At 42.8% G+C, this 24,409-nt stretch overlaps 1 protein-coding gene across 5 annotated transcripts in view; it reads right to left on the reverse strand.

Annotated features, from left to right (window-relative positions):
- Positions 1-23,207: 23,207 nt before the first annotated feature.
- Positions 23,208-24,409, reverse strand: part of IDO2 (indoleamine 2,3-dioxygenase 2) — a 43,117-nt gene continuing 41,915 nt past the window's right edge. For 4 of the 5 annotated variants that reach the window (XM_029226219.1, XM_029226218.1, XM_029226217.1 and 1 more), the window contains one exon: positions 23,208-24,359. In XM_029226219.1, the coding sequence (XP_029082052.1) occupies positions 24,004-24,359 (356 nt within the window). In that variant the 3' untranslated portion in view covers positions 23,208-24,003. The remainder of the gene's footprint in view (positions 24,360-24,409) is intronic. The other variant, XM_029226220.1, reaches the window with a different exon arrangement.

A 24,409-nucleotide genomic window follows, 5' to 3' on the forward strand; every position in this document is an offset into this window, starting at 1 on the left:
TCTCAGCCACGTTTTCTCTGCCTCAGGTCAGGGGGGCACAGGAGTCAGGATGCCCCCAGCTGGTCAGTCCTAACATTCCAGCAACCTTGCTTGTTCCCTTTCTGACTTGCCCTCTTGTAAATTCAAAATATCTCACTAAGCGCCTACAAGATTAATAATCACTATTTTTTAAATATCAGTTTTTAGGTGTTAAGTTCCTAAACTACATTGGTTATATAACGCATTATATAATTACTATTGTGTATACTCATCTGTAGGATTAGTTATAGTCTCCTGATTTTAAAGAACAGTAAGCTGAGCCTGAAAGAGTAAGATGATTTGCTTAACTTTACACAGTTAATAGGTGGAAGTATTACCAGTGAAACCTAGGTTTAGTCTACACCCTCCATTATTCTACATTGCCTGCTGGGAAGATGGTATTGACAGGGGCTTTGATGAATACCTCCAAAAGGAAGAGAACTCTATCTACTGCAAGATTCTCCATATTCCCCTATAATGAAGAAAAGATGGACATATGGGAAACTGGTCAAAAATGACCTATGGAAGTAAATAAAAGTTTCAGAATTGAAAGCAGGGACTTGAAGAGGTATTTGTACCTCCATGTTCATAGTGGCATTGTCCTCAGCAGCCAAAAGGTGAGAGCAACTCGAGTGTCCCTGAATAGATAAATGGATGAATGGATTATCAAAATGTGGTCTTTGCACACAATGAGGTATTACTCAGCCTTTCAAAGGAGGGAAATTTTGACAAATGCTACAACATGAGCAAACCTTGACATGCTAAGTGCAATAAGTCAGTCATGAAAGAACAAATACTCTATGATTTCACATATATGAGTAATTAAATTCATAGAGACAGAAAGTAGAATGGCGGTTGCTAGGGCCTGGGGGGAGGGGAGATGGGGAGTTACTGTTTAATAGGGACGGAGTTTCAGTTTTGCAAAATGGAAAGAGATCTGTGGATGGGTAATTAAGATGGATTACGCAGCCATAAAAAGGAATGAAATAATGCCATTTGCAGCAATATAGATGGACCTAGACATTATCATACTAAGTGAAGTAAGTCAGACAAAGATAAATATCTTATGACATCACTTATATGTAAAATCTAAAAAAATGATACAGGTGAACTTATTTACAAAACAGACTCACAGACATAGAAAACAAACTTATGGTTACCAAAGGGGAAAGGGGAGGGGAGGGATAAACTAGGAGTTTGGGATTAGCAGATACAAACCACGATATATAAAATGAAAAGCAAGGACCTACTGTATAGCATAGGGAACTAGAATCAATATCTTGTAATAATTTATAATGGAAAACAATCTGGAAACGTATATATATATATACGTTTTTAAGAATACTCATATGTGCATATGAATCACTTTACTGTACACCAGAAACTAACACAACGTGGTAAATCTACTGTGTGAAGCAAGGATAAAGATCTTGGTTGGTGTGAGGTCTGCAGGAGCTGTGGGGAAGGCAGCCCTGTGTCAGAAGAGATGCTCTGCGGGAGGTAGTTCTGGTTATCCAGCTCCAGTGGTGGCCTCGCTGCAAAGCCATGGGACCAGGACGGCCACATCCATAGTCAGCTTTTCCTCTGTCAGCAGCCAAGGTGATTCTTCTGTGCTACAAAACAGAATTACGTCTCCTCTTTCTAAAAAAATGTCCTTGAGTCCCTATTGCCCTCCAGATAAAGTCACACCCCCGATACGGCTCCAAGGTCTTTTGTCATCAGAACGCTGGAGACCTCTAGGTCCCACCCTCTCCTGCCTTTCCCACCCCTCACTCCCTAACTGCTCACTCCAGCCCTCCTGGACCGTGTTCAGATACTTAGTTATATTATATTCCTTTAGATCTAGGCTGGGCCTTCGCATGCTTCAGGTCCCCTCTGTCCCCACGCCTCTCCATCCGCCCTTGCTGAAACACTCCTTTCCCTGTTCACCAGGCTAACTCTTCATCTTCCTGTAGGACTCCGCCTAGACATTGCGTCTTCCAGGAAGCTTTTCTTGAGCCTCCTCGAGCTTGAATAATGTGCTCCTATTTGCATGCCTCTAGTACCTTGTACTTATTCCATCATGGCTACACTTCTGCTGTTACCACACTTCATTAAACTTCCTTTCTTTTCTTGATTTATATCCTCCAACAGACTACAAGCTCCATGAGAACGAGAACTATAGTGGTCTTATTTACTGTCCTATCTTTAATGTTTAGCACAGATTCTGACATGTAGTAGGCAGGCATTCAATAATATTGGTGGAATAAATAAATTCAGTGTATAATACTGTTTGGTTTTATGCAAATATCTACACAAGCACTTTCTCATTTTGTTCTCTTAAAACTTCTGCCAGCGAGACCGAACAGATCTTACGGATTTCATTTCACAGACATGGAAATTGAGATCTAAAAAAACTCAGGCAACAGTGTAGAGCCACAAAGAAAGAAAGTGGTGGAGTGACTACCCGTTACATCGTTCCATTGCAAGCGCCTTGTTTATATCACAACACTTCTTGCCCTGGCTTCCTCTTTCATATAACGGAAATTCCTCCTCTCTAGGCATCTCTTCAGATGCAAATTTTGTGTGCATCTGCTGACTGCAGCGGACACTGCTGATGCCCCAATTCCCTGTCCCCATGGCCCCCCTCTGAGTCCACCTGTGGTGGCGGTAGACAGCTTCCAGAATGTCGAGAACTTTCCACCTCAAGCCCCGCCATGTCTCTTCCCCTCTCCCCCGGGATTTCTTCGGCGCCCGCTGTGCTCACTGTCTTAATACCAGTGCAACCCAGCAGTGTGTGGAAGGTGTTTCAGTGACCTTGGGAGCAATCCCCAATTAATGCGGACGGAAGCTGCTGGGTACATCTTGCAAGCTTCCGCACTCTCTGGTGGCACAGGTCTGAGGTGAGTTCCCTTCTCATGGTTCCTTACAGGGTCTCCATCGGGGTGGAGCTCAGCTGCCTGCAGAGCCGAATCCCCACAATGGCGCACTTCTTAATGGTCATCACTCTCTCATTTGTGCTTCTAGAGATTACTTCACAGATAAACTACTGGCACCTGAGCCTTTGCCTCAGGGACTTCTTTTGGAGAAAACCAATCCAAGATATTGATAAATCCATAACAAGTAGGAAGGACATGGGGAAAGGACACTCTCCCGCCATGTTCCCCTCCTGCCTCCTTACCAGATGATCTTTCAGGACCCCTCTCATCTCTGACAGGTCACCCATTCTACCCTGGGCCCTTCTTGTCCATCAAATGTCAAGCTTGGAGATAATTGTCCTTCCCAATGCAGTGTTCCTATAGATGCCCAGGCCCCCTCAGGGCACTGGCCTGTGGCAGCCTGGTAACTGGCACAGAGCAAGCAATTTCCTACCTCTGTGCCAGTTCTCTCCGTCCTTTGTTTATCAGAACTGGCTGGAATTACTGCCTAGATTCCCTGGGGGAGGATAGACATTGCAAACAACCATGGCCATCACCACTTCAAGAGCTGAAGCAGACAGAGCCAGCAGCACAAGAGGGCATTAACTTCCAGACACACACATTTAATTGCAAAGAGTCTATGAACAAGGGTGGAGGGTGCACAGGAGAAAACATCCCCACGCAGCAAAACGCCAAGGAGCGGCACACCAACCGTCCTGGGTCAACTCTTGCACAACGGGTTCCTGAAACCAGTGTTCCCAGAGTTGCTGAAATGTTTGTTTGTTCAAGGGGCCTTTCTCTAAATTCCAAAGGTCAATTTCGTTGATGCATGTCAATGCCATCTCCACCAAGAGATATGTGCTTCTAATTCACGTCCTTCTCTCCCCTCTCCCCAGGGATAAGGGTGGCTACCTGTTTAGCGCCACTGGGCACCAGCTTACTCTCTTCTTCACCCCCAACTACCTTAACTGACTCTCTGAACCCTGCTCCACCACGCACTCGGCCCCAGCAGGAAGAACTCGCAGGCACAAGGAGGCAAATGAGTTTCACAGGCAGTGCGTTACATTGGGTCAAACTTTGGGCATCTTAGCAAATTTGTCTGATTTATCTTCATATCCCTTTCCTAAGTAGAGGCTCTGGCACTTAGCAGTTGCTCATTAAATATGTGTTGAGTCTCATTAAATATGTGTGGATGCACGCAGGAGTGGATTCATGAATATATGCATAATTCTTTCAGTTTGAAGGATTGGGGCTAATGCTATGAATATATTTCCTGAATAATTAGCTTTGTGCATAGTGGGTGCTCCATAAATGTGAATTAATGGATCAATAATGTGCCTAGAGAAGAACAAATCACTACGGAAGCCTGTGGATGTACTCCCACCTTGCTGTTGGAGGGCTTCACGCTGTACCCCCTGAGTGATTATAGTCTCGTGTAAGTGATTTTCATGGTAGTTTGCACTTCTGAGACTGGGAAAGCATCATTTGAGTTGGGCTTTCAATTTTGGCGTATACCCTTTTTCCATATCCTGTTCTATATTAGTCTTTTGAGGCATCTAGGAAGAATTAGATAGTGGGGGAAGATCAGGGCTATAATTAGGTTCCAGACAAATTCCCTAATTGAATAAGAGTTTGTCTGTGATCTTAAGTGTAGCCAGTTAGTCCCCATGGGCAAGTACCAGCTATGTTATCTATAGTACACTGTGGGCACGCAATACATTTTATAAAACCATAATAGAGTAATGAGTACAATCATTCATTGTTATCTTTATCCATTTAAAGCTGTTTCAAAGTGTCATATCAAATACAGCTTCTTTTTTTCTCTTTATAATAATATTGTAGAATTGAGATAAATTTTTCTTCTCTCATATAGCATTGAATATTTCCAGAAAGTTGTATAGCTTGAGTCAACCTCTCTTATGTAATAATAATAATAAGAGTGCTAGCACCTGCCATTTTTGAGCCTTTACTATGTGTTAGACTCTGTACTAAATGTTTTATATATGCATCATCTTATTTATTCCTTGAATTAAGCTTTTGAAGCATTTATCGTAATTTTCAGTTTACATATGAGGAAATGGAAATTTAGAGCAGTAAGTAATTTGATCAGTATCTTATAGTTGGTAAATAGAAGTCTGTTTGATTCGAAATCCTTTGCTGTTAATTACCTTACTAGCATGCATGCAGGAATACTTTACAGAAGGCTGAAATTAGGGCCATCATTTTAAAAACTGGGACTTAGACTAACAACAGCTGTCATAAGATGCTGTGCTACTATGTAAGTTGTCTCAGTTAAAATTTAGGCTGTGTGCCTTGTAAATTAGGTACTATAGCCCCTTTATACAGATGAGAAAACTGGAGCTCCTAAAGGTCATGTGATTTGCTATAGACAATCAGAAACTAGGTAGTAGAACTGTGACCTACACCAACTCTGTCTGACCTTGCAGCTGTATCAGCACCCTGATAACACTCTACTGCATCTAATTGCCAAAGCGTCTATCTAATAGACATTTGTCATTTTTTTGTCTGTATAGCATCTGTTCCCCCTTCTTATCAACACCTTGATTTTGCATTTTACTTTTTTGTGGGAGATTACCTCTTCTCGTGTATCTGGAGCTGTTGGGATAATGAACCCATGTTTCCACCTTTTACTAAAGAAGCTGAAAGGACCAGATTTTACCTTCAATCAACTCATGTTGACAAAATGTGGACAGAAGATCTAACTTGACAATTGGAATACGTTTTGTTTGTTTGTTTGTTTTTTCAGGAACTTGAATCTTGACAGTCTGATGCAGGTAGTGGAACATTGTTGGAATGTGTTAATCTCATTTCTTTTCCATCAAGTTTCCCTGCTATGAGATTACTCTTGTGATTCACACATCACTTTAACTTCACTCTGGCATAGCCCTGAAGCATAATGAAAAAAGAAAATACTTCCATGAGCCGAATTCTAAAGAGCTCATTTCATCAGCTTTGATTAGGAGAGATGGTCAGAGACGAGACCCTGCCTTAAACATGGGCAGTGGCTAATAGTCTCCTCAGACAATGAGGATCTTGGAAGGATCCTGGTTAGGGAATTGATGACGAGGACCTTTTGAGAAGTATGTCGATGGATCTTGATGAATAGATCCTATATTACATACTTAGGATTAGTTGCAGCTTACTACAACAGAAAACCCTACAAAACAGTAACCAAACAACATGGAAAGTCATTGTTTGGTTTGCTTTGTTTTCTGTTCACATAAAAAAGAAGTTGTAGGTGGGTGTCCAGGACGGATATAACTGCTCCACAGTCATCATGGTTACTTCCTGGTCCAAGATGTCTGCTGGAACTCCAGCCATCATGATGGAAAGAAAGAAGAGGAGAAAAGCAAAAAGGGAAGCATGTCTCAGCTGAGTCAGCTTCTGTTAAGCAATCTTCCTGGATATTCCATATGGTATTTCCGTTTCCATCTCATTGGCCAGAATTTAGTTACATGGCTACACCTTGGTACAATGGCAGCTAGGAAGTATAGTTTTGTCAGGTAGATGGTTTGACACTCTAAATAAAATCAACATTCTATTTCACATAAATTATCACCAGCAATTCACCACTGCAAAAGGGAATCTTAATAATCAGGTGGACAAACTTGTTTTGTACAACGCTAAGTTCCTTTGCTGGTCACCCCAATTTGCTCAGTACATGCCTGAGCAAAGACCAATTCCTTGAAAAGCATAAACCATCCAGTGGTTTGAGTTGAAAAGCACAACTCATCCAATAGAAAATATATTTTAAGGATAATTGAATACCCCTATAACTATTGAGGGGATCAGTTACCAAAAACAAAACAAACCACTCTCAAATAGAAATCTCTAGGCCCAGATGGTTTTTCCAGAGAATTCTATCAAATATTTTAAAATTTATTTTCTACACAGTCTGCTCCAGAAAATAAAATAATCACTATGCAATTATTTTATGAAACCAGGATTTACCTAAAACCGAACTCAGACAAAGCCTGTACCAAAAAACAAAGCAAACAAAAAAGACCCTCAAATTATAGAACCTGTATGAAGATTGTTCCTAGCAGCTTTATTTGTAATAGCCAAGAACCGGAAACAGTTAACATCACCCGCAATGAGTGGATGATAAAGCAAACTGCTCCATCAGTATAATGGAATACTGCACAGCAATCCAAAGAAACTAGCTTTTGACAAGCAACAACTTTGATGAATCTCAAGGGCATTATGCTGAGTGAAAAAAGCCAATCTTAAAGGGTCACATACAGTGTGATTCCATTTACATAACAATTTTGAAAAGACAAAATTATAGAAATGGAAGACAGGTAAGTGACGTTGGGGAGTTAGGGATGTTGAGGGGGGGATGAGTGTGACCATAAAAAGAAATAAAAGGAATCCCTTGGTGGCGACTGAATAGTTCTGTATCTTAAGTGCAGTGGTGGTTGCATGAATTTAGGTAGTACCATACCAATATGCCAATTTCAATTTTCTGTTTCAGTATGTTGCGCTATTAATTACATAAGATGTAAACTTTGAGGGAAACTGGGTGTAGGTTACATAGAACCCTTCTGTACTACCTTTGCAACGTTTTGTGACTCTGTGAGTATATACAGTTTTGACAGAGCTGGTTATCTAGCCTTCCTTCAGTTCCATTAATTCCTAATATCTTTTCAATAAATCCCTCTTTTGCTTAATATAGCATGTCTTGCTTTCATCTGAATTATCCTGGTATGCAACGTTTATGTAAGTGATTCATCTTATCCTGGGAAGGGTGAGTAGGAAAAAAACTTCTAGAAGATACGCATTGGAAAAAGGGATCAGAAATCACCTGTCTCTTTCTTCTAAGTCAGGTTGTGTTAAATTTGCCTCGTGTTTTCCTTTCTGCTGAACACAATTACACATTTCACACACACACCCTCACCGCCAGATCCCACCCCGTGCCACTGTGTCTTTGTCTGTCGGGACAATCACAGTCATCTTTATCTTTGGTAAAGAAGACACTACATTTTTATAACACTTACTGGACTTTTATGGTTGGTTGCAAGGGGCAGAGAGTCACTGCGCTAGGTAAGCACCAGGAGCTCAGTTGGAGAATATTAATTTCTTTCGTGTAGAGTAGTTTGGGAAATGGGCTTTCCATAGATATCCAAAATCAGGATCTTCAAACTGTATTTTTTGAGTCAAAGTGATCATTCACGGACTTTCTTTGAAATTGTCTAGTGTTCCTTCTTTGGCATGAATCAAATATTCAAAATGTAGGTGCTTCTCTCTGTCTTTTCTACTGTCACCTGTTTGACTCCAGATCCCAAGAGGACAGAGTAACACAATACAAAACATGACCCGTTAGTTATCAGGAACCATAGGTGGAGCAGATTTCCTTAGAAGGGAATGTGAACAGAGCAGGAAATGACCAACATCACGAACGTGGCTTTGCTTGGAGAAGCCTGGGAAAGCTTCCAACCCCGCTGACCTGTCGCACTGCTTGAAATCTCATCTGTACTCCTTTTCAGTTGAACACATCTTGGGTTTCAGAATGCAGACGTACCACTAGAGTACTAATGTGGACATACGCCTTCAATCAGGGTATTTTCTTTTCCAGGGTTACCTGATATTCTGAATGGGGATTCAGTATCATCTGTCCATGCATAGACACAATCTGGGTGCTTTCAGGACAAGTGAGAAAAGTAAAGAAAACCGGGAATGGGATGAGATAGAATGTGAGCTTAAATGGACTGGTGGGCTTAAATGGGCTGGGGTCATGGGGGCAAGTGAGGCTCTCAAACATACTTATGAAGAAAAAACAGAGCCAAGGGTGTGGTCAGCATGAGAAATCTGCTTATCACCAGGGAGGATATAAAACCTTATCCTGGAATCTGTGAGTGTGAAATTCTCTTGATAGCTTTGAGGTCACATCTAGCAGAGTTTAAGAAAGAAGCCAGGTACAAATTCCAGGACAGGTACATAGTGAGGAGAAATAGCTGTAGACAGCAGTTCATTGTGTCTAGACTTTGTTTTTTTTTTTTAAGTGTAATGGAATTTATTGGCTTATGTAACCGGGAAGTCCAAGGGCAGAGCTGGCTTAAGTTGCTATGGCTTGGAAGGTGTTTTCTAGGTTCACTCTCTCTCCCTCCCACTTCTTCAGGCCCTGCCCCTCCCCCTCTTGACTCCCTTCTCTTTTTCTGTTGGTTTTGTTCTCAGACAGGCTCTGTCCACAGCCATCCCCAAAGTGACTTTTCCATTAATTTCTCTCAGCACCCAGATATCTAAAGTAAGAAAAGTGTCCATTGACCCTGTGGGTCTGGCCTGGGTAACAGAACACTCTGTTCAAATGTGATCACGTCACCTATCCATCTCTGTGGGCAGGAGAATTGCAATTGGCTCCACTGTAATACGTGAAATGGAAAAAAGCCACTCTCACCTTGACCTTAAACGACTCATGGGACTGGAAGGTGCTCTTACAGGTAAGATAGAGCCAGTCTGGGGAATCAGGACTTGGGCATAAAAGCGTTAAAATGCTTGAGGGATGACATAAAAGTAAACATAGATGGGGGAGGGCACTGCAGGCCAAAAACATTTCCTTCAGCATTTTGTCAGAAAAGATGTGTCTGGGAGTGAAACCGTGCAAATCAGACTGGGACTCAAACCCACATTCTTTTAACTGAGATCACACACCTGGTCTCAGGACTTAATGAAGCTCAGGTTCTTGATGTCTCAACGCAGAAAGAATTCAGTGAGAGACAAAGTGTTAGGTAAGGAGTGGATTTATTTCGAGAGAAACACACTCCACAGACAGAGTGTGGGCCATCTAGAAGGCCCCATGGTATGGGGTTGTCAATTTTTATAGGAGTGGGTAAATTCATAGGCTAATTAGTGGGAAGAGTATTCCAGCTATTTTGGGGAAAGGGTGGGGATTTCCAGAAATTGGGCCACAGCCCACTTTTTGACCTTTATGGGCGGCCTTGGAACTGTCATGGCTCCTGTGGGTGTGTCGTTTAGCTTGCTGATGTGCTGCACTGAGCAGATACTAAGGCTCAAGGTCTAGTGGAAGTGGATTCATCCTCCATATTGGACTTATTTGGCCCTAATCAGTTTATATCGTGTCCTCAGGCTATGTCATTCTTTTAAAGGTTGTGCCCTGCCCCCTCCCCTCCTGTTTCAGGAGGAGGCCACACATGGAACAATTTTGACATACAGATGCCACATTGGGATAGTGACACAGAAGATCAAAGGAGGAAACATGGGAGCTCTGTTTCCCTGTGTCCACACCAGGCTGTCTCTGCACTTAACAGTTACCCCTAGGGAGTGCTGACATGGAGTAAAAGTCATCCAACTCAGGAAGAAATGGAAGACAGATGTGCTAGGCCAGCCTGGAATACTCCTCAGCACTTAAGTGAAGAAACTGAAAATCTGGACCCTGGAATAGCTTTTAGCTACGCTTAAAACATGTGTGAAATAGCAAAGGAACAGGTCAGGAGTACAGCTCATAGAGCAAGTCCTATTAAAATACTTAGTACTCCCGGAGTGATGGATGTTTTGGAGCTTTTCACCTGATAACACAACCAAAAGCTAAAGCATCATTTCATGCCTGAATCTCATGGTTTTTAGATACAAGACAAGGCACAGAGTTAGTTCTGGTGTTTTGAAAGTTGCCCCATAACACTAGCAGTTGATCCATACTCTTCTTTTTTTCTTTTAAACACCTTTATTGGAGTATAATTGCTTCAGATCCACACTCTTTATCTGACTTTCTGTGTAGGGTCACAGCTCTTTGAGGACATGCCTTGAGACGATGCTATATGTATAGAGTATGGAATGTATAAAATCTAGTGCCTGACATGTAAAAGGTGCTTTAAAATTTAACATAAGATGATACAGAAATGAATGCTCTAAAGACAGGCATCTGAAGTATGTCTTTGGTTTGGAAGCATAAAATCTAGTGTCTATTGTTTGTTTTTTTTTTTGCGGTACGCGGGCCTCTCACTGTTGTGGCCTCTCCCATTGCGGAGCACGGGCTCCGGACGCGCAGGCTCAGCGGCCATGGCTCACGGGCCCAGCCGCTCCGCGGCATGTGGGATCTTCCTGGACCGGGACACGAACCCGTGTCCCCTGCATCGGCAGGCGGACTCTCAACCACTGCGCCACCAGGGAAGCCCGTGTCTATCGTTTTTAACCCTTTCTAAAATCACAAAATGATTTTAGTGGGCTCTATATGAAAGATTATATGCTGACACTGATTCAGCCCCTTAGCCGTAAGCAGCACCCACATGAGGCGGCTCTTTGACAGTGTGGCTGAGAATTTCAGTCTAGGATCTACCCCTCTGTGCTTGGGACAGGAAATCAAGCCTTCCTTTCCTCTTTGGACAGAATAATTGAGGTATATAGCTTTTTGATAATACCATTAGGGTTTCAGAAATGGGCACTAAACGAAACCATGCAGAACACTGTGGGGCTCCTGGGCAAGGGGGCCGTTCAAACAGCTGCTAATCAGGGAAGGGAGAGGATGTGGAGACAAGGGAGGAGCAGCCACGAAACAATAGTGCCGCCTTGGGGCAGGTCCTGGTTCCGCCTCAAGGGATACAGTGACAACGTCTTTGAGCTTCTACAGCACAAAACCCCCCACCAGATGGAAGATGTTCCAGAGAGAAGGTCACAGTTTGATAAACACAAGAAGCTCATCAGGAGACCACCTGAGGCCAGACTAAAGGAGTGCAGGTCCTGCACACACCCTGATCCTTATCAGCAACCCCGCCCTTGAACTATTGCTATGAAACTCCTCACCAAATCCCCCCGAGTTGGACACGGAGTTTTGAAAGGCATGAGCCTGCTGTGTCCCCACTTTGCCTGGCAAAGCAATAAAGCTATCCTTTTCTACTTCATCCAAAACTCGTGTCTCCAAGATTCAATTCAGCTCTGCTGCACAGAGGCAGAGTTTTTGGTATCGTAAAGAAGCACCAAACCAAATTTTGTTCTGTTTTCTCCACCCAGGGCAGCCCTGTTGAAAGCTGGGGAACATATTTCAAAGCCACATCTGTGGAATTCCTCTGTCACTGCTGCAATAAAGGGTGATTTATGGTGATGCCTGTCCTCGGTTTATCCCAGAGCTAGGAGGACAGATTACGATGGCACTCTGTATTACTGCCTCTCTCACCATCGAGGAGTCCTGGAGGTGACCACAAGGATGGGCATGGTGGAGAAGATGCTATATTAATGGTGATTTTTACTGAGAACAAAAGGGGACCTCTGCTTTCCTCTTCTGTTCTCTTTTCTCTCTGTAAGGGGACTTCTGGCAATGGGCATTGCCATTGCTCCTGACTTTTAAATGAAAGACTTCTGAAGTAACTGGCACTGTTTATGGAGTATGAATTAAAGATGGAGTTAAGTGGGCTGACTCACTGGTGATTGGTGGGTGATTCACTGCAGGGGAATCGTTCCCCAAAACCCTTAGTGTAGAGTCACCAATTAGGGCCATCACGTTGGGACCCTGTGTCTCTGTGTTTCGGCGGCCAGAGCAGCACAGAAGCTCAGAAATGGACACTGGGACAGGAGAAAAAGCTACAGAAAGCTGAGGCTAATGGACTGGGTCTGTTTAAAATAAAGAATGTTGCAAAAGACAAGGAAGGACACTACATAATGATCAAGGGATCAATCCAAGAAGATATAACAATTATAAATATATAATGCACCCAACATAAGAGCACCTCAATACATAAGGCAACTGCTAACAGCTATACAAGAGGAAATCGACAATAACACAATAATAATGGGGGACATTAACACCTCACTTACACCAATGGACAGATCATCCAGACAGAAAATTAATAAGGAAACACAAGCTTTAAATGACACAATAGACCAGATAGATTTAATTGATATCTATAGGACATTCCATCCAAAACAGAAGATTACACTTTCTTCTCAAGTGCACATGGAACATTCTCCAGGATAGATCACATCTTGGGTCACAAATCAAGCCTCGGTAAATTTAAGAAAATTGAAATCATATCAAGCATCTTTTCCTACCACAACGCTATGAGATTAGAAATCAATTACAGGGGAAAAAACGTAAAAACACAAACACATGGAGGCTAAACAATACATTACTAAATAACCAAGAGATCACTGAAGAAATCAAAGAGGATGTCAAAAAATACCTAGAGACAAATTGCAATGAAAACACAATGATCCAAAACCTACGGGGTGCAGGAAAAGCACTTCTAAGAGGAAAGTTTATAACAATAGAAGCCCACCTTAAGAAACAAGAAAAATCTCAAATAAACAATCTAACCTTACACTAAAGGAACTAGAGAAAGAAGAATAAACAAAATCCAAAGTTAGTAGAAGGAAAGAAGTCATAAAGATCAGAGCAGAAATAAATGAAATAGAAACAAAGAAAAGAATAGCAAAGATCAATAAAACTAAAAGCTGGTTCTTTGAGAAGATAAACAAAATTGATAAAATTTTAGCCAGACTCATCAAGAAAAAGAGGGAGAGGACTCAAATCAATACAATTAGAAATGAAAAAGGAGAAGTTACAACAGACACCACAGAAATAAAAAGCATCATAAGAGATTACTACAAGCAGCTATATGCCAATAAAATGGACAACCTGGAGGAAACTGACAAATTCTTAGAAAGGTATAACCTTCCAAGACTGAACCAGGAAGAAATAGAAAAGATGAACAGATCAATCACAAGTAATGAAATTGAAACTGTGATTTAAAATCTTCCAACAAACAAAAGTCCAGGACCAGATGGCTTCACAGGTGAATTCTACCAAACATTTACAGAAGAGCTATCACCCATCCTTCTCAAACTCCTCCAAAATATTACAGAGGAAGGAACACTCCCAAACTCATTCTATGAGACCACCATTACCCTGATACCAAAACCAGACAAAGATACTACAAAAAAAGAAAATTACAGACCAATATCACTCATGAATATAGATGCAAAAATCCTCAATAAAATACTAGCACACAGAATCCAACAACACATTAAAAGGATCACACACCGTGATCAAGTGGGATTTATCCCAGGGATGCAAGGATTCTCCAATATACGCAAATCAATCAATGTGATACACCATATTAACAAATTAAAGAATAAAACCATATGATCACCTCAATAGATGCAGAAAAAGCTTTTGACAAAATTCAACACAATTTATGATAAAAACTCTCCAGAAAGTGGGCATAGAGGGAACCTACCTCAACATAGTAAAGGCCATATATGACAAACCCACAGCAAACATCGTTCTCAACAGTGAAAAACTGAAAGCACTTCCTCTAAGATCAATAACAAGACAAGGATGTCCACTCTCACCACTATTATTCAACAAAGTTTTGGAAGTCCTAGCCACGGCGATCAGAGAAGAAAAAGAAATAAAAGGAATACCAGTCGGTAAAGAAGTAAAACTGTCACTGTTTGCAGAGGACATGATACTATACATAGAGCATCCTAAAGTTGCTACCAGAAAGCTACTACAGCTAATCAATGAATTTGGTAAAGTTGCAGGATACAAAATTAATGCACAGAAATCTCTTGCATTCTTATACAGTAACAAGGAAAGATCAGAAAGAGAAATTAAGGAAACAATCCCATTCACAACTGCAACAAAAAGAATAAAATACCTAGGAATAAACCTACCTAAGGAGGTAAAAGACCTGTACTCAGAAAACTATAAGACACTGATGGAAGAAATCAAAGATGGCACAAACAGATAGAGAGATATACCATGTTCTTGGATTGGAAGAGTCAGTATTGTGAAAATGATTAACTACCCAAAGCAATCTACAGAACCTTGCAGATCCTCCAGCCCAGCTCACTCTCTTCACAATTGAGGACCCTGAGTCTCAGTGAGGAGGGGTGACTGGTCTACGATGGGCCAGCAGAGGGAAGTAATATGACCATCCCACCAGGCAGTTTATATTTATTCGCAGAAGAATCCTGATTTATACGGAACATTTTTCCAGTGCTGTCCTTTCTCACTAACATTTTCTTTTTTAATTTTTACTTTATATTGGAGTATGGTCAATTTACAATGTTGTATTAGTTTCAGGTGTACAGCAAAGTGATTCAGTTTTATATATATGTGTGTATATATATATATGCACACATCCATTCTTTTTCAGAATATTTTTCCATATAGGTTAATATAGAGTATTGAGCAGAGTTCCCTGTGCTATACAGTAGGTCCTTGTTGTTTATTTTATATATAGTGTGAATCCCAAACTCCTAATTTATCCCTCTCCCCCCTACCCCCCCTTCCTCTTTTGGTAATGATAAGCTTGTTTTCTGTCTGTGAGTCTGTTTCTGTTTTGTAAATAAGTTCATTTGTATCATTTTTTAGATTCCACATATAAGTGATATCATATGATATTTGTCTTTCTCTGTCTGAACTTTTGAAGGCGTATTTTATCCATTAATTTTAGCACCACTTAAGAAATATGCCAAACTTGTTTCAACTCAAGTACAAGAATCAGTCTCCCCTCAGATAAAATCATGGTTAGTCAGCAGTTGATTTGGAATTTTACCATTTTGAGGAAACTCTTCATCTCCTTTCCTGTGTCTTTTGGCCCAAGCTGTCTTGCATTTTTTTACTATGTCCTTCGTTTAACAGTAGTATTGTTTTTTCTTTTTTTTCCTGAAACTTGAATTTGTGTTCTATTTCAGTTGAGACTTAATGGTGCAAGAGAATGATCAGAAAGAATTGCCTTTTATATAATAAAGACAAACACTTTTATGCAAGTTTTTGGAGAGGGATGGGTAGCCAGGCTATCAGAAGAGACGTAGGCATTTTTTGCTTCTTATTCGGATGGTGATAAAGAATTTATGTTTTCTGCTTCAGAAAACAAAACCCTTTTTCATTAAATGTGAATTATAGGTAATGGTTCATGGTATCCTTGCCAACAAGGGAAAGAGGAGAACGCCATTAATCAGTGGGTCTCAAACTTTAGCTTATAATGCCGTCATCTGGAAACTTGTTAGAAAAGCAAATAATCAGGTTGAACTCCAGATCTACAGATCAGAAACCCTGGGAGTGCTCCAACCCCATGTTTTATCAAATTTCAGGCAATTCTGATGTAAGCCTAAAGTTTGAGACATACTGGGTCAGCCAAAAAGTTTGTTCAGTTTTAAGTAAAAATAAAAGATGTGGGCTTCCCTGGTGGCGCAGTGGTTGAGAGTCCGCCTGCCGATGCAGGGGACACGGGCTCATGCCCCGGTCAGGGAAGATCCCACATGCCGCGGAGCGGCTGGGCCTGTGAGCCATGGCCACTGAGCCTGCGCGTCCAGAGCCTGTGCTCTGCAATGGGAGAGGCCACAACAGTCAGAGGCCCGTGTACCGCAAAAAAAAAAAGAAATTGTCCATATTTCCCTTTTTCTTCCCATCACTTGGAAGGCAGATATAAAGGCTGGAGCTCCAGTAGCCATCTTAAACCATGAGGCAGCAGAAATGTCCTGAGATGTCTGAGTGGAGAGAGAGCAACTTGAATTATTAATGACTGAATGGAACCAGCATTCCATTCCAAGATATGTTAAAACATGAGAGAGAAACAAACTTCTATTCTTGGGATTTTTTTTTTATTGTATAAAATACAACATGGTATAAGAGATGGCACCAAGATGCGGGTGGACAGCACAGAAAGGGGAGATTAGGAGTGTGGAAGCTAAACTTTCCTACTTACAGCTTAGCCAATCCTGTCAAGCAGTAGGGTATTAAATTCCTTCTCCCAGAAAATTAGCTCCCCCTTGCCAACAGGCTTATGAGTCTTTAACTCTGTAAGTACTAGTTCTAGTTTTTCAAAATCTATAGTATCTCCACTTCCCTCAAAGAGTGCTGTAAGGTCTCACAACAACACTGACATGATTTCAGTTATATGTTTTAAATATATACATCATTTAGAATCTAGGAGTGGGATTGGAGAAGGTCTTTTATAGTGAACATGACAGTAATCAAACAGAGTCAGAAAAATATTTCTTTGAAAAGATGACAATGTAATACCATAGAAATTTCTCAGTTTTCCCCACGGCCTTCCTCTGGGGTTCTTAGGGCAAAAATTCCCTTCCAGGTGAACAGAAATGAGAGAACAGAAATGAGCAGAGCTCTTCTATGACTCTATGCCTCGGGTTTAAGAAAGCACGTTTCCTTCCACACTATTCAACTGTGTGTCTAACAGTCCCTGGAAATTCCTAATAGCACCAATCATAGCAGCAAACAGTTACATGGTGTTTGCTCTTTGTAGACACTGGTCCAAATGTTTTGTATACAGTATAGTAACTCATATAATCATCATACCCCATAATGTATGAATCATCATTACCCTGAAATTGACTCACAAAGATGTCACAAATACATTGCATGGAGGAACTGGAATTTGTACCCAGGCAAGTGACATAGAAAGGAGGATGTTATGAGGAGATTTCTGTGGGCTTCGTGCTCTGTATCGAAATCTCTAATCCCAAATTAGTTTACTACGTGGCTACGGGGCATTTTGCAGCATAGAGTCTACATTGGCTCTTTTCCATTAGCTTCTCATCAGAATTAATTCTCTGTTTTAATTTCTGTATTGGAAATTAATGGACAAGGGAGATGATAAATACAGACTCTTTAAGTTTGTTTTCTTTTTATGCTTGTTTTGTATTTTAGAAGAAGGGTGAACGTGGTGACAAGGAGCAGATCGGTTAGATGTCACATTGTCTGTTGCTTCTCCTGTCTCTGTCCACCCGAAAGTTCCCCTCCAGAGTCTGAATACAATTTCAGAGATTGCCCTGATAGGACACGTTTAAGTGGAGCGTCTATTTGCCTGTGCAGATTTCATCCCTGTGTTCTTACCCCAGTAGGAATTCCACAGGAGTCACACATGGCTCCGCATGCCGTGGGTCGGGATGGGGGGTGAAGGAGGCAAAGAGGAGAGAAATATGTAATCAGTGATGACATTTTTCTTTTCTTGTAGGCAAAGCCCCAACTAGTCTCTTTCTAAGCCCAAGGCAGTTATTTGGCTTTTCCTGTCTGTAGTATTTATGTGATCTTCCTTTTCAATCCTTAGTTGTGTTATTAATCTTCTTTTCCCAATCCGCCAGCATTTAAGCTTCCCTGATAGTAAAGAAGATTCTCATATAACAGTGGTCACTGAGGTAGGAAGAAGAATTCCTCTCCAACTTTCAAAACAACAGGGATTAGAGTTTTCTTTTTGATAAAGGAAACTCTTAAGAAGAGGAATCCAAGTTATCCGCAGTTCTACCACCCAGAATATCCCTATTAAAAAATTTACAAATAAATAAAATAAGATTTGCTTTTATTTATTATTTTTGGCTGTGTTCGGTCTTCATTGTTGTGCACGGGCTTTCTCTACTTGCGGCGAGCAGGAGCTACTCTTCGTTGCGGTGCGCGGGCTTCTCATTGCGGGGCTTCTCTTGTTGCGGAGCACGGGCTCTAGTTGCGCGGGCTTCAGTAGTTGTGGCTCGTGGGCTCAGTAGTTGTGGCTCGTGGGCTCTAGAGCGCAGGCTCAGTAGTTGTGGCGCCCGGGCTTAGTTGCTCCGCGGCATGTGGTATCTTCCCGGACCAGGGCTCGAAACCGTGCCCCTGCATTGGCAGGCAGATTCTTAACCACTGAGCCACCAGGGAAGCCCTGATTTGCTTTTGGACACACAGAGAGCTGTCTGGATGGATTACTGTGGCTCTGTCTGGAGCCATGGCCCTGGGGGATAACCTCTCAAAATTCCCCAAGTCCTACTGTGGAGAAAGAGATAATTCTAAAACACAGGAAAAGCTTTTGTGAGATAGTTGGGAAACCACCCTTGCTCGGGCTGGTGCTGTCTTGCAGGTCGCTGTTACCCTCTGGTGGTGACAGAGCAGACTTGCAAGCAAAGTTTAAACTTTTCAAGCCTGGGACAGAGCGAGGCAATCCCCACCCCTGATGTCTGCCAGGGCCTTTGGGGTAAATGGACATCCACATGCCATGTCTACACATATGTAAAAGTGATAAATCAAGATAGCAAATTATTAAAAAAGGTTTCTATCATCCCACCTCGAAAAAGATACTTTCGTAATAAGCCGGGGGCCCATCTTCAAGTTAAAATTCCCAGACCCCTGGGAATCCCATATGAAACCTGGAGGCCTGGAGACAGTGGGTGTCAGGCGTGGCTCACTCTTCCCAGCCCCGCTCTGTTGCACATCTCCAGGAAACGCACCATCGCACCATGACACCCCAGCCTCCTGGCCAAGCACCATCCCCATCCCTGCTCTGCAAAGAGCCCCTCCTTCCCACGCACTCGCTGTGCGTCCACGGAACCAACAGCACTGACCCCATCAGGACCAAACCCAGGAGAGGACTATGCAGGTTTCAGAGGCAGTCTTGGGACCCCTTGTGCAAGGATTCTGTGTTTCTCGTACCCAGAGCATGATCTAGAAGGTGGCAGTGGTGGAAGTGGTGTGGACTCTTGGGGGCAATTAGGGTGACCTGGCTGGGTTGCCTGCATCTGTCCTGCTCTCAACACTGAAGTTCCATGTCCTGGGAAACCCTTCATCGGGATGTGAAAAGTCCCACTTTTCAATCTTGTGTCCAAAGATTAAAGGAGAAGGGTAAAATGCACATGACAGTCGCCTAAAGAGGAGCTGAAAGTAACACTGTTTTCAACGTCAAACCGATGTGTTGTAGATTATCCCTCTTCTACAGTCGTGGTCACTGATGTTGGCAACTGTGGTCTGTGGTTCACAGCCATAGGTCCCCCACAGATGCTCACTCCGAGGGATGTGCCTTATAATTCCAAGTGTTCACAATCTGTCCAACTTTGCCTGTGGACTGACTATGGTGTCTTCTTTGTATTGAGACAGTAAGAGAGTTTGATTCTTCAGTGTTTGCAGTCATGTTTACTGAACCCTATTGAAAAGTTTAGATAATTAAAGTGAGAATAATTACATATTATCGGTTTAATCAGCCCTACTCTTAACCACTACTATTGCCACAGTTAAGTATATTTTTGACGATGCTTATGTTCAAGAACTCGGTTTTTTAATGTTGCAGGCAAGCAGACGCTAAGCTGCAAAAATTACAGATGGCATTTCAGAAAGCGATGATATCCGACTTCTTTATTAAGTTTACTGTTAAGCGAACAAAGAGAAAAACATTTCTTCCATTAACAAAGCAAATAGGACATCTGTGCACAAGGAAATGCAACACACAATTTGGTGGGTGAAATTCATTGTCGTGGAAGGAATAATTGGCTTGTGGGTACAGAGAGTTTTCTATCCCAGATCTTAAATTGGATAAGATCTCACAGGCTTTAAACATTTCTTTGTTGTCATAGTTTAGTTTCATTTTGATTTTAACCCTGGTTCGGAAACAACGGAGAGCAAATTACAGATTAACAGTGAGGAAAGGGAAACTCAGTCTGTGAACCTCTCTGTCTTGATATGCTATAAGTTGAGAGACCTTTGCAGATCTTTGCATCCAAGATTGACCCAAAGGCAGGCCGGGGATCAGGCTGGCGTGGGGCTTGTGAGCCCACAGAGAGAGCATGACATGTTAGCTGTGTTTGTTTTCTTGTAAAATCATTCCGGAGTCTTCAAGTCCTCCCTTTCTTTCAGGCATTGTTGTCGCTCTTTCTTCCGAAAAAGACAAATAAAATTAAGTCTTGCCCCGAATAAACGCATCATTTTGAATGAAACAGTGGCTAATCCCTCATGTCCCTGAGGCCCCGTCTAAATAAAGACACTCATTTTTCAAAAATAAAAATAAAATTGTCCTGACAAAAATAAATAAATAACCAACTTTTGGGGGGGGTTACGAAACTTCCTGTAGTCTGAAAGCCTGAATCTTTAAAGTCTCTTAAAAAATGACCACACCCATCCTAGCCAGACAAGGGCACAGGATGGAAAGGACTCAGTGCTTCCTTGTCACCAGCAGTGGTGGGTGGTGGCAGCTGCCAAAGGGAAGTTGAGTCTCGTGTACAAGGCTTAGCACTTGAAGGCCTCGTTCCTCCTCAAGTGAAGATTTGTCCTACATTCTATTGTTATTAAGAGAAGCAATGGTGACTTCCCTGGTGGTCCAATGGCTAAGACACTGGGCTCCCAAGGCAGGGGGCCCCGGGTTCGATCCCTGGTCAGGGAACGAGATCCCACATGCTGCAACTAAGACCTGGTGCTGCCGAATAAACAAACAAACTAACAAATAAATAAATAAGTGAGGCAATGGTTCCATTCCACGCAGATCGCCCAGCGTGGTGGAGCCTTTAGTTTTGACCTAAGTCAGCTTCTTCCAGGTGGTGTTCCTTGCTTCTCCCTAGTGGCTTCTACCCAGTCCACTGCTGCATCCCTCCCTGGCATGTCTTAGAGAACAGCTCTACTTGGTACCATTTTTTACCTCCTTGCCATCGTTACAAAGGAAGATTCTTCTGCTAATACAGAGTGTGGGGAGAGTGTGGCGTTAGACACCATAACTTCTCAAGGAAGCTGGAGATGGCTAAGTTTATACAACCGCTTGGCTGGGCCATGATGCCCAGATATTTGGTCAAACACTATTCTGGATGTTTCGGAGGGGGTTTGGGGATGAAATTAACATTTAATTCTGCGGACTTTGAGTAAAGCAGATTGCCCTAACCCTAGGAGGGTAGGCCTCACCCAATCAGACGAAGGCCTGAATAGAACAAAAAGGCTGCTCTTCCCCATGAGGGAGAAGAAATTCTCCAACAGTGACCTTCAGACTTGAACCACAGCATTGGCTCTTCCCTGGTCTTCAGCCTGGGATAGATATAGATGTGGATATAGGTACAGATACAGATATATATGTAGATGTAGGTATAGGTATAGATACAGATACAGATGTAGAAAGAGTTTCTAAGCCTACACTTTTGCCTTTTCTTCGAGCTTGCGTTAACATCCTCACCTCATCATGGTCATGATCAAATCATTTCTACCGTTAGTTATTTTTCCCACTGATACGGATTCCCTTTATCTCTAGAAATCTTGGGTAAAGCTGCACATGGAACTCACTGGCCCTAGAAATCAAAGCTTGAACGTGAATTAGGAGTTGGTTCTTTGGCAAAGGAGCTCTTTGGTTTGCATTGATTTCATTCTTGCGTAAAGACAACAAACAAACAAACAAACAAAACATTCTGAAAGCTTTGAAAGACTACACTTTGTTCACTCCCGTTTCAGCCCCCTTTAATCTATCTGGTTTTCTAATTATTCAACATTTACTGAAAACCTGCTCAGAGCCAGGCCCTGTGGTCTCTTTGTGTGGACTTGGATCTGTTGAAAGGATACCAGGGAAGAGGAATCTCTGTTAATCCTGTCACTCTCAGGGAATTTTTTTTTTTTTTATTCATACAAACCTAGATTTAAAACCTAGACTGAACTGGCATGCTTTTTTTTTTTTTTTTTTTTTTTTTTGCGGTACGCGGGCTTCTCACTGCTGTGGCCTCTCCCGTTGCGGAGCACAGGCTCCGGACGCGCAGGCTCAGCAGCCATGGCTCACGGGCCCAGCCGCTCCGCGGCATGTGGGATCCTCACGGACCGGGGCACAAACCCGTGTCCCCTACATCGGCAGGCGGACTCTCCACCACTGCACCACCAGGGAAGCCCGAAAAGGCTTTTTGAGTGATGAGAGTCTCGGTCTTCTGAGCTGCAACTCTGACTTAAACGGTAGGCAGAGAGGACCTCATCAGACCCAGAGTTTCCCTTGGTCCACTCAGACCACATGCTCTTGGCCCCTTCATGCCCACCTCCCCATTTTTTTGGCAAGGCCACGCCCTGGGAGGACATGGGGCAGTAGGAGCCTTCCTGGCACCCCAAGAAATATACTGGTTCGTGACTTCTCACCAAGGGCCCTGGGCATTGAGGAGAGTCCAGAAACCCCTGCCCCACCCCCCATTGCACTGAAGAGTGGAGATTGTGCCTGCACCTCTGGGCAGATGCTCTGAGCCGGTCTGGTAGTCGCTCAACATTCCTGGGGGCTGTGGGAATAAGTCAGTGCTTCTCCAGGTGGCGCGATAGGACCTTGAGGGCTGAGCATCTTTTCTGGCTTAGACAGGATGAGGCATGCTGCGGGCTCCATTGGACCACTACCCACGTAGGGCGGGGGCCTGCTTAGCAGATGCTAACTTGCCCACCAGCCCGATGATCAGGTACCTCTCCCTGATGCTGTGATATAGATCAGCCCTCCGGAATTTAGAACTAGCCCAGGGACGTGTGTGTGCACAGTGAGGGCAACCCTAAATTAATGGAATTCATCCTAAGATTAACGTTTTCTAGTTTTCTACTGCCAGGCAGAGTGAGATCTTGAGATATAAACCAAGTCAATAAGAAGTGACATTTATTTGCACACGACACATGTGGATTTCCCATGTATTCCCATTTCACTCATTTACTTCCAAAGGGTTCATTCATTTTACAGATACAAACTTTCAGCGTAAGGAGAAAGAATCATTCTTCTAAAAAGAAAGAAAGAAACCAAAATAGAAAGTACAAATTTCTGAACTTTGTGGCTAAGCCTCACCCGTTCCCATATCATTAACTTCTCGTTTCCACACTGGTGATTTCAGAGTCTTACCATCAGCTGCCCCTTCCCTTCACATCTCCACTGGAGCATCTCCAAACTTCTGCCCCCAAATTCTGCACACGTGGGGAGAGAGGACTGTAAAATCCCTGCTGTAACCCCTAAGCCAGGACTCAGTGTGGGGTGAATAAGTCAGTAAGTGAACCAACGAATGCAGGAATTTAAAAAAAAATTTTTTTTTTGAGAAATCAGCAAGGTGATCTGTCCACAAGCAATTTTCTTTGATTTGTGAAATTATGTTGGTTTTCTAGAATAGGGGTACACTCACTCCTCTGTGGGGTTCTGAATGAGGGGCTCTCCAGACCTGTTTGCTATTACCCAGTGATCAGGGAGGGAAAGACAAGTTCCTGGCCATGAAACTTCTCTCAACATAGGAGAAGATGGTGCTCTGTGCAGCGAGAACATGAACAGGTCTGAGGTCCCTGTCAGATTATTCCAGACAGAACCCTCGTCCTCATTCTCCAGGCCCACCTGCTGTCCAATGAAAGGAGGATAAGGAAAGACCTGTTTGCATTGCTGGGGAGAAGGGCAGTCTCTTAGCCACTTTGGTGGAGAATCGCCTCTATGGTCTTATCCCTGACACTCTTCAGGAATCTCACGACTGCTGTTCCGCCTGTGCCCCTCTCTTCTAAGGCCTGAGGTGGCTCCGGGAGATGGCTCGTCTTCCTGCCTTTTGCTTTGGGTGCGGCCGTGATGAGGTACTTGGTCACCATGGCGAGGTGGTAGCTGCGCAGGGCTGCCAGGGCCTCCACGCACTGGTTATAGGCTGTCAGAAGCTGGCTGTTTCCAGAGGACAGGATGTGGTCCCTCAGGGAAGGAGCGGAGTGAATTTCTTCTATGAAGGCCCTATGGGAAGGAGGCATGTAATCCCTCATTCTGTGCAGAAAATCAGCTGAAAGAAACAAGGCAGAGCAATGTCATGAAACAAGGCAGAACGATGCT

Source organism: Monodon monoceros, unplaced genomic scaffold, assembly GCF_005190385.1.
Source record: "Monodon monoceros isolate NGI ecotype Baffin Bay Population unplaced genomic scaffold, NGI_Narwhal_1 Super_Scaffold_17, whole genome shotgun sequence".
NCBI classification, from domain to species: Eukaryota; Metazoa; Chordata; class Mammalia; order Artiodactyla; family Monodontidae; genus Monodon; species Monodon monoceros.